This window comes from Rhinichthys klamathensis, unplaced genomic scaffold (assembly GCF_029890125.1).
Source record: "Rhinichthys klamathensis goyatoka isolate OS25496 unplaced genomic scaffold, OSU_Roscu_1.1 h1tg000784l_1, whole genome shotgun sequence".
NCBI lineage: Eukaryota > Metazoa > Chordata > Actinopteri > Cypriniformes > Leuciscidae > Rhinichthys > Rhinichthys klamathensis.
In genome coordinates this window covers 41,738-55,218 of record NW_026607181.1, presented here as the reverse complement: position 1 = coordinate 55,218, position 13,481 = coordinate 41,738, and the positions used below count along the sequence as shown (strand labels likewise).

General features: G+C 35.2%; 1 protein-coding gene across 1 annotated transcript in view; it reads left to right on the top strand.

Moving 5' to 3' along the window:
- The window catches only part of ago1 (argonaute RISC component 1), a 31,877-nt gene that overhangs the window by 15,936 nt on the left and 2,460 nt on the right, over window positions 1-13,481 (top strand). Inside the window, exons 8-15 of the mRNA XM_056243298.1 lie at window positions 2,767-2,889; window positions 3,936-4,069; window positions 4,150-4,334; window positions 4,411-4,570; window positions 6,099-6,189; window positions 10,036-10,230; window positions 10,665-10,799; window positions 13,366-13,467. Coding sequence (XP_056099273.1) covers window positions 2,767-2,889; window positions 3,936-4,069; window positions 4,150-4,334; window positions 4,411-4,570; window positions 6,099-6,189; window positions 10,036-10,230; window positions 10,665-10,799; window positions 13,366-13,467 — 1,125 coding nt within the window. The remainder of the gene's footprint in view (window positions 1-2,766; window positions 2,890-3,935; window positions 4,070-4,149; window positions 4,335-4,410; window positions 4,571-6,098; window positions 6,190-10,035; window positions 10,231-10,664; window positions 10,800-13,365; window positions 13,468-13,481) is intronic.

Below are 13,481 nucleotides of genomic sequence, written 5' to 3'. Positions count from 1 at the left end.
TGTCGTCCCAAGCCCGTAAGACCTCCGTTCATCTTTGAAACACAGTTTAAGATATTTTAGATTTAGTCCGAGAGCTTTCTGTCCCTCCATTGAAAATGTATGTACGGTATACTGTCCTTGTCCAGAAAGGAAATAAAGACATCATCAAAGTAGTCCATGTGACACCAGTGGGTTAGTTAGAATGTGTTGAAGCATCGAAAATACATTTTGGTCCAAAAATAACAAAAACTAGGCCTTTTCGTTTTACACCAGACACACGTCAGCAGCGTCTTACGTCAGCGGCGGCACTGAACGCGGATCCACAACAGAACCGGAACACAATACAATGCTGAATAAAGTCCTAGTTTTTGTTATTTTTGGACCAAAATGTATTTTCGATGCTTCAAATCATTCTAACTAACCCACTGATGTCACATGGTCTACTTTGATGATGTCTTTATTTCCTTTCTGAACAAGGACAGTATACCGTACACACATTTTCAATGGAGGGACAGAAAGCTCTCTGACTAAATCTAAAATATCTTAAACTGTGTTCTGAAGATGAACGGAGGTCTTGGGACGACATGAGGGGGAGTCATTAATGACATAATTTTCATTTTTGGGTGAACTAACCCTTTAAGTGCATTGTTGTCATTGTTACATAGCCAGAGTATTTTTACCCATAGGATAATATAGGGCTTTATTTTTCAGCCTCAGCAAGATGTACAGTAGTGGCCAAAAGCGATGTCCGGAAGGGATATTTGGTTACAGGATATTATTTAATACATAGATACATAGGATATTATTTCATAATCCTACAAGTTCGATTAAACCATCAAAATATGAGGAAAATATTTTAAAATATGACAAAATTATTCAGCAAAAAAAGGCAAACCACAGCTACAGTATTTGTTTTACTAAGCAACAAAAATGCATAGAAAAAAAAAGCTCCGGAAACAGCATACATTGACTAAAGCATGATCAGTTATTCATATTTCCTCGGTTCTCTTGTTTTTGCACGTGTTCATCATCGTTTCTTTGTATGACAGCCTGGATAAAAATGATTACCGCACAATTTGGCGTGTTTCATTGCGACTTTGAGCACAACTACGCAATCTGCTTACAATATTATTCTAATGTTGAATAATATTTGGATGAAGGGTCGTCACTTTTGGCCACTGCTGTACAGCTTTGATGGAAGCCAGTGCTTTCTCCTTGGACTTTCTTTTTGCATGCAATTATCCAATTGTTTTTAGGTTTGATTATACAAATGAGAGTCAAGAATATATTTTCTTTGATAACTTGCATTTAATTCAGAATCATCCTAATGCAAAGGTTTGCTGCTTTTGGGTGATCTCAGATTTGTGGTCATGGAAAGAGCATTTGGTCATTTGTTTTCCTCATTTCATTGCATCTGTGTACAGCTTCGGCTGTAAGGATCAATAAAGTTGTCGTCCACTGTTTCCATCCAAAGTTGCGAATTTAACTTGAATATTGAAGCAAAACTGGAATATCGCATATAACATTGCGAATATAAAGCAGAGTTTCCATTCCGTAAGTCGAAGATAACAAAATCGTCACTAAAAGTTGGAGAAGCCACTGTATATAATAATTTTCATATATAATAAATTATGTGTGTCTCAGAGCGTGCAGTCGAAACGCTTTAATCGCATTATTGGAGGACGATGCCTGCTGTTTGGGAAATGTAAAGGATTTCTATATTTTATTCATTCAAAGGAATAGCGCAATAAACCATATATAATAAATGCAGTGTTGTATTCACTGATCTTCTATATAGATCAGTGGTTGTATTCTACATTTGATTGCGCAGACGCAGTCGACGTGCGTGATTGGCCATAATATCAATTTATCAATCACTATAAATATCTCCGTTTGCTAAATAAACCGTCAGGCGTAACCAGGGAAACCAAGTTATTGTTTGTAAAAACTTTAGATTTCGATTGTAAAACTACTTAAAAATATAAACGAATGTTTTAAAAATGTGTTATTTGGCAAGTGATCATGATATAAGCGGGTTAATGCCCTTCGAGGTGTCCGTTGTCCGGTATTAATGGACTTCGGTGGAGGAACCCGTCCGACACGCACGCCTCGCTGTCGTCCATTAATACCTGACAATGGACACCTCGTCGAGCATTAGATACCCTTACTTACTTTACCCTTACTTACTTTCAATTTCTGTTAGACTTACCTAAAAATATAAAGCACTGTTTGTTCTATAATTTTATTTAGCTAAAATTAGTTTATTATGCAGGTTCACTCGCTCACAGAATCACCCCATCATTCTAGAATGATTAACTATTTTTTTCTAAATAGAGCTATTCAAGTCATCTGGAGAAATTATTTTCATATTGCTATAGATAAACAAAATATTGCAATATACGTTTTTTCCCCCCCAATATTGTCCAGCCCTAATTGTAAGACAAACTTTCAATGTAGACTTTTACAGACAATGTTTACTTTTCTATTTATTTTCTTAATGCACAGTTTTGGTCTTATTGTTTGCAGTTCATCACCGCAAGTTTTTGTAATCTTTTGTGAAAATGCAATAACTTGCTCTGCCTCTGAAATTATTTTCTTTTCTTTTCTTTTTCTAACTTTTCAAATCAATTCCTGATGGATGAAATTATATTTTTTTTCCCCTCATTCTCGACTATCCGGTTTCAGTCAATAATGCATCACATTACAGAAGTGGAATGGGTTGTGAATGCAGGTTCATATTGCCTGCATGACAGACATTTTCATAATTTAATTTTTTTTTTTGCTCAGATGAAGAACGCTAACTTTAATCTGGATCCCTACATTCAAGAGTTTGGAATCAAAGTGAAGGACGACATGGCCGAGGTGACCGGCAGAGTCCTTCCCGCTCCAATCCTGCAGTACGGTGGTCGGGTAAGAGCCTTTAGACTGAATCTGACGCTCACACTGCTCCTGTTCCACTTCTGTTCTTGTAGATTAAACAGGAGATCATGGCGCTTGCAACGCCAATGTTATGGGTTCGATTCTCAGTGAATGCATGAACGTATAAAATACACTACCGGTCAAAAGATGGAATAATTATGATTTTGAAAGGCTCTCCAAGGCTGCATTTATTTAATCAAAATACTTATATTGTGAAATATTGCTTTTTTTATTTATTTATTTTTTTATTGTTATATATTGTAAAATGTCATTTATTCCTGTGATCAAAGCTGAATTTTCATCATCATTACTCCAGTCTTCAGTGTCACATGATCATTCAGAAATCAGTATAATAGCAGGATTTGCTGCTCAAGAAACATTTCTGAGTATTGCTTTTTGATTATTTTTGGAAAATGTGATAAACGACCATTCAAAATACATTTAATAAATACTTTCATTCACCAAGGATGCATTCAATTGTTCAAAAGTGATAATAATGTTACAAAAGATCCCATTGCTGTTCTTTTGAACTTCTGATTCATTAGAGAATCCTAAAAAATAAATATGTATCAGAGTTTCCACAAACATATGAAGCACCACAACTGTTTTCATCATTAATAATAATCAGAAATGTTTCTTGAGCAGCAAATCATCATATTAAAATGATTTCCGAAGGATCGTGTGACACTGAAGACTGGAGTAATGATGCTGAAAATCGCAGGAATAAATTACATTTTACAATATATTCGCAATAGAAAACAGTTATTTTAAATTGCAATAATATTTCACAATATTACTGATTTTACTGTATTTTTAATTAAATAAATGCAGCCTTGATGAGCAGAAGAGACTCTCAAAAACATAAAAATGATTTTCTATTCATCAAAAACTTTCAATGCAAAGTGACTTTGGATGAAAGCATCTGCCAAATGCATAACTGTTGACGTGCAGAATTGACACTTCCAGTGTGGAGAGACTCCCGTGATGACGCATCATCATCACCTCCAGTGTGACATTTCTAAATTCTCTCTGAACAGAACCGTGCCATCGCGACTCCCAACCAGGGTGTGTGGGATATGAGGGGAAAGCAGTTCTACAACGGCATTGAGATCAAGGTTTGGGCCATCGCTTGCTTCGCCCCACAGAAACAGTGTCGGGAAGAGGTGCTCAAGTAAGGACGCCCGCATAGATTACAGAATAAAAGCGCTATAAACACTTCAGTGGTAATTTTTGTGACGATCTCTTCCTCAGGAACTTCACCGACCAGCTGCGTAAGATCTCAAAGGATGCTGGGATGCCCATCCAGGGTCAGCCGTGCTTCTGTAAGTACGCACAGGGAGCCGACAGCGTGGAGCCCATGTTCAGGCACCTGAAGAACACCTACTCTGGACTGCAGCTCATCATCGTCATCCTGCCGGGAAAAACACCCGTCTACGGTAAGAGCGTCGCACACAGAGCCGAACCTCCTGCCGAATGCCGTCAGACTAACCAACTCACGCTTGATCTGTGCAGCGGAAGTGAAGCGTGTCGGAGACACTCTTCTAGGAATGGCCACTCAGTGTGTGCAGGTGAAGAACGTGGTGAAAACCTCCCCTCAGACGCTCTCCAACCTCTGCCTCAAAATCAACGTCAAACTCGGCGGCATCAACAACATCCTGGTCCCGCATCAACGGTGAGAGTGTTACTGAAGTTTCTCTGCCTGGATGTGTTTGGATTAAACTGTAAGCATTCACACTAGCAATAGCAACTTCATTTATATAGCACAGTTAAAACAACACAATGTAAAACAGAACACAGAAAGAGAAAAAGATCTAATCTGAAAAAGAAGCATCACATAGGCAACACATATAATAAAATTGTCACTGATTAAAAGCTATTGAAAACCGATGTGTTTTGGGCTCTAGAGCTCCACGATTAGCTGGAATCATGATATGGCTTTGAGGGTGTATTCATGTTAAATGCACACAGTATATGTGCTGTGTGTTTCTGAGTAAAGCATGCTTACACTGTTTTTACCTCCCCGCAGTTTTACGTCAACATAAAACGTTAATGGTTTAATGTTTGAAATGAAGAAATTACGAAAGCCATAAATATTAGTATTGTAATTTTACAGTTGTACTGTAAGATAAAATAATAATAGTTATTATATTATTTTTCTTAAATAAAAAAAATATATATTATTTTACAATACTAGCAATATTGAGAATTATTTTACAATACTAGCAATACTTTTAATGAAAGTTGTTATAGTTATTATTATTTTTATTATTAATAATAATAATAAATAAAATATAAAAGTACTAAATAAAAACAAAATAACTTTTGTATAAAATATTTGTTATACTTTGTTTTTGTAATAGTTTTGTAATATATATATATATATATATATATATATATATATATATATATATATATATATTATTTTTATTCTGTTTTTTTAATATTTTTATATTGTATTATTATTGTTGCTATTATATTTTTTTTAATATTTAATAATAATTATAATAGTAAATAAAATATAAAAATACTAAAAACAAAATAAGAAATATTTGTACTGTAATATTTTATATATTGTATTTGTTGTTATTTGTATTATTATTAAAATATATATATAAAAATACAAAATAAAAACAAATAACTATTACTTTTGTTATATTTTGAAATATTTGTATATTGTATTTATTATTATTAATAAAATGTAAAAAATATACTAAATAAAACAAAATAAGAAATATAGTACTGTAATATTTTGTTTTTATTTATTGTTTACATTTTATTTATTTGTTATTGTTTGTTATTTTATTTGTAATAAAAAAAACTAAATAAAAAGAAAAGAAACATTACTTTCATATTTTTATATTGTATGTATTATTATTAAAATTATTATTATAACAAAAATATTAAACATACTAAATAAAACAAACCAAGAAAATTACTATTGTAATATTTTGTTTTTATTCTTTTTATATTTTATTTATTTAATTTGTTTTTATTTTTTATTATTATTAGTTTTAATAAATAAAGAATAAAATAAAAACGAGTTTTTATTGGACAAAATTGTGCTGCCCTTCAAACAACCACATGCAAACCTAGATGTTCTTTTTTTATCGCATTTTAAATTACAATTGCATTTTTTATCAGAAACATTTTTCCATAAATCGCGCAGCCTGAATCAACACTGTATTTGAACCTTTGCGCAGGTCTGCAGTGTTCCAGCAGCCAGTGATCTTCCTCGGAGCAGATGTTACACACCCGCCGGCTGGTGATGGGAAGAAGCCGTCTATCACTGCTGTGAGCTTGACACACACACACACACACACACACACACACACACACACACACATTCTTATCTTCTTATGAATTCTCTTTTGCATTTTGAATGAGATTTTAAACCCAAGTAGGGCTGAGAAGCTGTTTAAGCTAGAATCATCTGTCATCACATGAATAAACACTATCACACTGTTTTGAAAGTGTAAAAAGATAGTCGTGTAGAGACAAAACAACTAAACAGTTTTTAAGTGCTGTTTAGATGCAGGTTTATCTGAAATAGATCATGCAACAATAATAGCAATAACAAACATTACGTCAAAGGAACATTTGGTGGTAGTTGGGTAGATTGGTAGTTTGGATGCAATTTAGCATTGGGTTTTAACCAATATCAGGAAGGCAAATACACAGTTAAATAGGTCCTATTGTGCTTTTCTTTTGCATTTATTAGTGTGTAATGATGCTGTTTGAGCATGAAAAAAGGTTTGCAATCAGTGTCACTGTTTCTGAACTCCCTGAAACGTCTGAGTTTTCTTCCGGGAACGAACAGGTCACAATATTCCTCATTTCAATAATTCATACGCAGAATAAAGGGGCGGGGCCTAAATGAGTTAGTTAGTAGTGTGTTAAACTGGTGGTTATGGTAATTAGGGGAGGGACATTTCCCAAACACACTCGAAGCGCTCGACCAATCACAACACACTGCTCCAGCCGACCAATCAGAGCACAGTGTGCTTTTCAGAAGGAGGGGCTTCATAGAGACAGGAACTAAACAGAGCGTTACTGACAGACTGGGAAGAGACGAGATGCTTACTTGGTGCTGGAAACCCAATGAACAGGACAACAGAGACACCAGAATAAAAATATTCATGATTCTGAAGCTGAAAATACAGAATTATTTTAGACGAATATGCTTGCCCTCTGTCACTGACTAGATATATTTAAAATAATGTAGGCCACTTTTTACTGGTAACATAAGAAATTTGGCATTATCAGGACCTACAAATATTCCCCCATTATTAGACATTATATTCAACATTTATATATAGTTGTTTAATGTAGTACTGACACTAAAACTCTGAAAACTAGAAAAAATTTCTCACACAGTAATTTTTATTTTGGGTGAACTATACACAATACATATTGTCACTATCCACGATACATAGTTGCATTTTTGTGACACGATATATTGTTACACCCCTATGAGATGCACAAAGCCTGAACAAAAATGCTTGATCATTTTGGATGGTTTAGTCTAGCAGCTTTCTTGTATTAACCTGTCATCAAATATATGATATATCAAGAGGAGCTATTATTGATCTGGGACATAATGAAGTTATAAATGTAACACAACTCTCCAAAACTCAACCTGAGGCGAAAGGCACTTCATTTTAGTCTTAGTCTTATATAGAGGGCTGTAATTACACCCCCAGAGCCGCCCAGTTTGCTGTACGTAATGGTGCTGACACCCCTGGAAGTGTCCCAGAACACATGCGGGAGTGAAAGGGACGTGGACAGGACCGGATGGGAGCTTTGAAAAGGGAAAATAGCTCGTCGGTGACTCACAGACGAGGAGGAAATGATGTCACCTTCCTCTCTGCGCATGCAACCACTTGTAAGCGTGTTCTCGTTTGCCGGTTGCTAAGCGATGGTGACAAAGGCCTGAGTCACGCAGACGGATGGAGAGAACGTGTGTGTGGAGGGAGTGGCGGCAGGGAACATGAAGTAAACTGCTGACGAAAACCAATTTTGGTTTTCTCACTTTAGTGCGAGAGGGCCGGCCGATTTCCTTCACACGCCGTCTGTTGCGCATTATTTGCATTTCTTTCTTTTTTTTGTAATGCTGACATGCATTGCTCTGGTGTATGCAGTTTTTATTTTTTGTCACTTTTTTTTTTTTTACATTTGAAAACAGCTGGTCATGTTCTTTCTGGTCTTTTTCTTTTTGCAAGTGATGAGTTTTGATGAGCTTTTTGTTAGGCGGTTGCTTACGAGACAGAAACAGACTAGACACATTTGCATTGGCAACATTTTTTATTATTATTTTTTTCACACGTGTAAACGTTCAATTTGTGCCACTTTTGAAATGTAGTTTTTCATCTAATACATACACTACCCAAGTGAAAAATATCTATATCAAAATACAATGTTTCATACTAGCCATTAACATATTTACCGACATTTTGCTTGAGACTTACTGATATATAAATATTATAATTAAACTTTATTTGGAGTACTTCTTTATTGCACGATGCACATTTCTTAATATTAAGCCTAAAATGTGTTTTAATGTCACTATTAGTAAGGATAGTATGATCTCTGTATAATTTCAGTCTTTAAATGCAAGATATTCAAAGTGTACTTAAAGTATGCATGCAATAATTCCACTATAGCACATATCTTTAGTTTAGTTTATCTTTAGCACTATTTCTTGACAACTAAAGTGCATTAAGTACAAAATTAGTTGTTCCAATCTAGCAGACTTGTAGTATATCAATTTAGTATTGCAAAAGTACAATTCCAGGGTACTTATATTAAGTACATAAATATGTAAATGTATTTGTAGTATACTTAGCATAAAATAAATGCATTTCAGTATATTTTTCCCTAGGGTCCCGTTCCAACATTTGGGGTCAGTAAGATTCTTTGATAACTGCAAAGATACTTCAAAAAAGACATTTATAATGGTACAACATATTTACATTTCAAATAAATGTTGTTCTTTTGAACTTTCTATTCATTAAAGAATCCTGAAAAAAATTTATCACGGTTTCCACAAAAATATTATAAAATTTTCAACATTAATGATAATAATCAGAAATGTTTCTTGAGCATCAAATCATCATATTAGAGTGATTTCTGAAGGATCACGTGACACTGAAGACTGGAGTAATGATGCTGAAAATCTCCTTTGACCATATAAATTACATTTTATAATATATTATTCACATAGAAAACACTTTATTATCCTATTATTATATTATATTATATTACATTACATTACATTATATTATGTTATATTACATTATATTATATTACATTACATTATAACATTATATTATATTATATGATATTACATTATATTATATTACATTATATTATATTACATTACATTATATTATATTATATCACATTACATTATAACATTATATTATATTACATTATATTACATTATATTATATTACATTACATTATATGATATTACATTATATTATATTACATTATATTATATTACATTACATTACATTAGTTCATTTTTATCATGTCTGTTGTATCTGTAAGATTTTCTTCTGTTAAGTTATTTCCACTTGCACACCCAGTAATACATGCACACACACACACACACACACACACACACACACTTATGTATGTTATTTTCATGTTTACATGTTATTGTCTATGTATGAGACCTTTATGTTTTTTGTTGTCATAAAAAAACAAAACAAAAAAAACATTACATTATATTATATTACATTATATTATATTATATTATATGATATGATATTACATTATATTACATTACATTACATTACATTATAACATTATATTACATTATTACATTATAGTATATTACATTATATTACATTATATGATATTACATTATATGACATTACATTATATTATATTACATTATATGATATTACATTACATTACATTACATTACATTATATTATATTACATTATATGATATTACATTATATGATATTACATTATATTATATTACATTATATGATATTACATTATTACATTACATTATATTACATTATATGATATTACATTATATTATATTACATTATATGATATTACACTACATTACATTTATATTATATTATATTATATTACATCCTCCTCTGCCATTGCTCTCTGCAGGTTGTGGGCAGTATGGACGCTCATCCCAGCAGATACTGCGCCACAGTGCGAGTCCAGCGACCCAGACAGGAGATTATTGAAGACCTCTCATACATGGTGCGAGAGCTGCTCATCCAGTTCTACAAGTCCACCCGCTTCAAACCCACCAGAATCATCTTCTACAGGGACGGTGTTCCAGAGGGACAGTTACCACAAGTAAGGCCCTATTATCATTCATTCAAACAATCCAATGCAATACAGTTCGAAAGACTGGGCTCGGTAAGATTTATCTAATGTTTTTGATGTTTAACGAGGCATTTATTTGATCAGAAATATAGTATAAACAGGAATATTGTGAAATATGATTACAATGTAAATTTTTGTGTGGATTTATTTTAAAATGTCATTTATTCCTGTGATGCAAAGCTGAATTACTCCAGTATTAAGTGTCACATGATCCTTCAGAAATGATTCTGATATGTGATTTGCTAACATTTCTGATAATTATCAATGTCGAAAACAGGTTAATATTTTTGGGGAAAGCTGGAAACTTTTTTTTTTCAACAAATTTTTTTTTGTGACATTATAAATGTCTTTGCTGTCACTTTTAGTCGTCTCATGGTGATCTGTCACGTGTTTTCCTTGTGTAGATCCTGCACTACGAGCTGCTGGCCATCAGAGACGCCTGCATCAAGCTGGAGAAAGACTACCAGCCGGGAATCACATACATAGTCGTGCAGAAACGCCACCACACACGCCTCTTCTGCGCTGATAAATCTGAACGAGTGAGTTTCTCAAAAACAGCATTTTAAAGTTGACGTTTCCAGAGGCAGTGTTTTATTTAGTATCATGGATGTACTATACTATATAATAGTTTTTTGTTATTATATTGAATTAGATTTTATACTTTAGGGAGCGGTTTCCCTGACAGGTTTTAAGTTAAGACAGGAATAGACCTTAAAGGGATATTCACACACAAATTCTGTCATCATTTACTCTCCCACAAGTTGTTCCGAACCTGTATGAATTTCTTTCTTCTGCTGAACACAAAAGAAGATATTTTGAAGAATGTAAGGAAACCAAACCGTTAATGGGCCCCATTGACTTCCATACTATGGAAAACAATACTGCAGTCAATGGGGTCCATCAACTGACATTCTTCAAAATATCTTTGTGTTTAGCGGAAGAAATTCATACAGGAAACAATGGCAGCAGAAAAAACTTTACTGAACAAGAGAAAACTCTTTTAAAGCAAATGGCAGAGAAAAACTCCACACATCAGCAGAGAAAATGAATGCCTGGAAATCTATTTGTAATGAATTCAGTGCAAATGAACACACATCAACAACTTCAGGTAAGATTAAATCATCAGCTGTATTACCTTACTGTTCTGTGAAATCTGTGGGTGGACAATATAGTAGTTATTCTGTGTGTGTGTGTGTGTGTGTGTGTGTGTGTGTGTGTGTGTGTGTGAGAGAGAGTGTGTGAGTGTGAGAGAGTGTATCTATTTTTGTGAGGACTAGTTTGAGTTTTAGACCATTGGAGTGAGGACAAAGAGTGTAAAGTGAGGACATTTTGGCCGGTCCTCACTTTCTGAGACCCCTTTAAAGGCCTGTTTGAGGGTCAAGACTTGGTTTTAGACATAAGGTTATAATTAGGTTATGGGTAGGTTTAGGTTTAGGGTTCGGGTTCGGGTTAAGCACTTAGTTGTGATGAGTAAGGTTAGGGTAAGCGGCTAGAGATTGCATTGTGTCAATGAATGTCCTCATAAAGATAGATGTACATGAGTGTGTGTGAGAGTGTGTGTGAGAGTGTGTGTGAGAGTGTGTGAGAGAGTGTGAGAGAGTGTGAGAGAGTGTGTGAGAGTGTGTGAGAGTGTGAGAGAGTGTGAAAGAGTGTGAGAGAGAGTGTGAGAGAGAGTGTGAGAGAGTGTGAAAGAGTGTGAGAGAGAGTGTGAGAGTGTGTGAGAGTGTGTGAGAGAGTGTGAGAGAGTGTGAGAGAGTGTGAGAGTGTGTGAGAGTGTTTGAGAGAGTGTGAGAGAGTGTGAGAGAGTGTGAAAGAGTGTGAGAGAGAGTGTGAGAGTGTGTGAGAGTGTGTGAGAGTGTGTGAGAGTGTGTGAGAGAGTGTGAGAGAGTGTGAGAGTGTGTGAGAGTGTTTGAGAGAGTGTGAGAGAGTGTGTGAGAGTGTGTGAGAGAGTGTGAGAGAGTGTGAGAGTGTGTGAGAGTGTGTGAGAGAGTGTGAGAGAGTGTGAGAGAGTGTGAGAGAGTGTGAGAGAGTGTGAGAGAGTGTGAGAGAGTGTGTGAGAGTGTGTGAGAGTGTGAGAGAGTGTGAGAGAGTGTGTGAGAGTGTGTGAGAGAGTGTGAGAGAGTGTGTGAGAGTGTGAGAGAGTGTGTGAGAGTGTGTGAGAGAGTGTGAGAGAGTGTGAGAGAGTGTGAGAGTGTGTGAGAGTGTTTGAGAGAGTGTGAGAGAGTGTGTGAGAGTGTGTGAGAGAGTGTGAGAGAGTGTGAGAGTGTGTGAGAGAGTGTGAGAGAGTGTGAGAGTGTGTGAGAGTGTGTGAGAGTGTGTGAGAGAGTGTGAGAGAGTGTGTGAGAGTGTGTGAGAGAGTGTGAGAGAGTGTGAGAGAGTGTGAAAGAGTGTGAGAGAGAGTGTGAGAGTGTGTGAGAGTGTGTGAGAGTGTGTGAGAGTGTGTGAGAGAGTGTGAGAGAGTGTGAGAGTGTGTGAGAGTGTTTGAGAGAGTGTGAGAGAGTGTGTGAGAGTGTGTGAGAGAGTGTGAGAGAGTGTGAGAGTGTGTGAGAGAGTGTGAGAGAGTGTGAGAGAGTGTGAGAGAGTGTGAGAGAGTGTGAGAGAGTGTGAGAGAGTGTGAGTGAGAGAGTGTGAGAGAGTGTGAGAGAGTGTGAGAGAGTGTGAGAGTGTTTGAGAGTGTGAGAGAGTGTGAGAGAGTGTGTGAGAGTGTGTGAGAGAGTGTGAGAGAGTGTGCGTGTGTGCGAGAGTAATCCATGTGTCTTCTTTTAGCAACATTAATCTGAAGTTAAACCTTCCTCCTCGTAGGTTTAGTTTAAGCCTCAGTTTAGTGCTGGAGTAGCTCTAGTCTTCCTCCAGGAAATCAGCTCCTTAAACTCTGGACTAGACTAAGTCCAGGACTATTTAAAAGCATCTGTTAATCTGCTTTAAAAGGTTATTTTATTCTAGGACTCAGCTTAATCTCTGTCTGGGAAACCGCCCCATTAAAATGTAATAATGTAATTATTTTTATTAAAATGTATTAAAATAAAATTGTATATTTTTTTATGGTTTTGGTTTTAGTTTTAGTTAACGCTAATAATTCATTCTAATTCCTGTGGTTTTGCTCAGATCGGGAAGAGTGGGAACATTCCAGCAGGAACTACAGTTGACACCAGCATCACGCATCCGTTCGAGTTTGATTTCTACCTGTGCAGTCACGCAGGGATTCAGGTGAGCGCACAGAC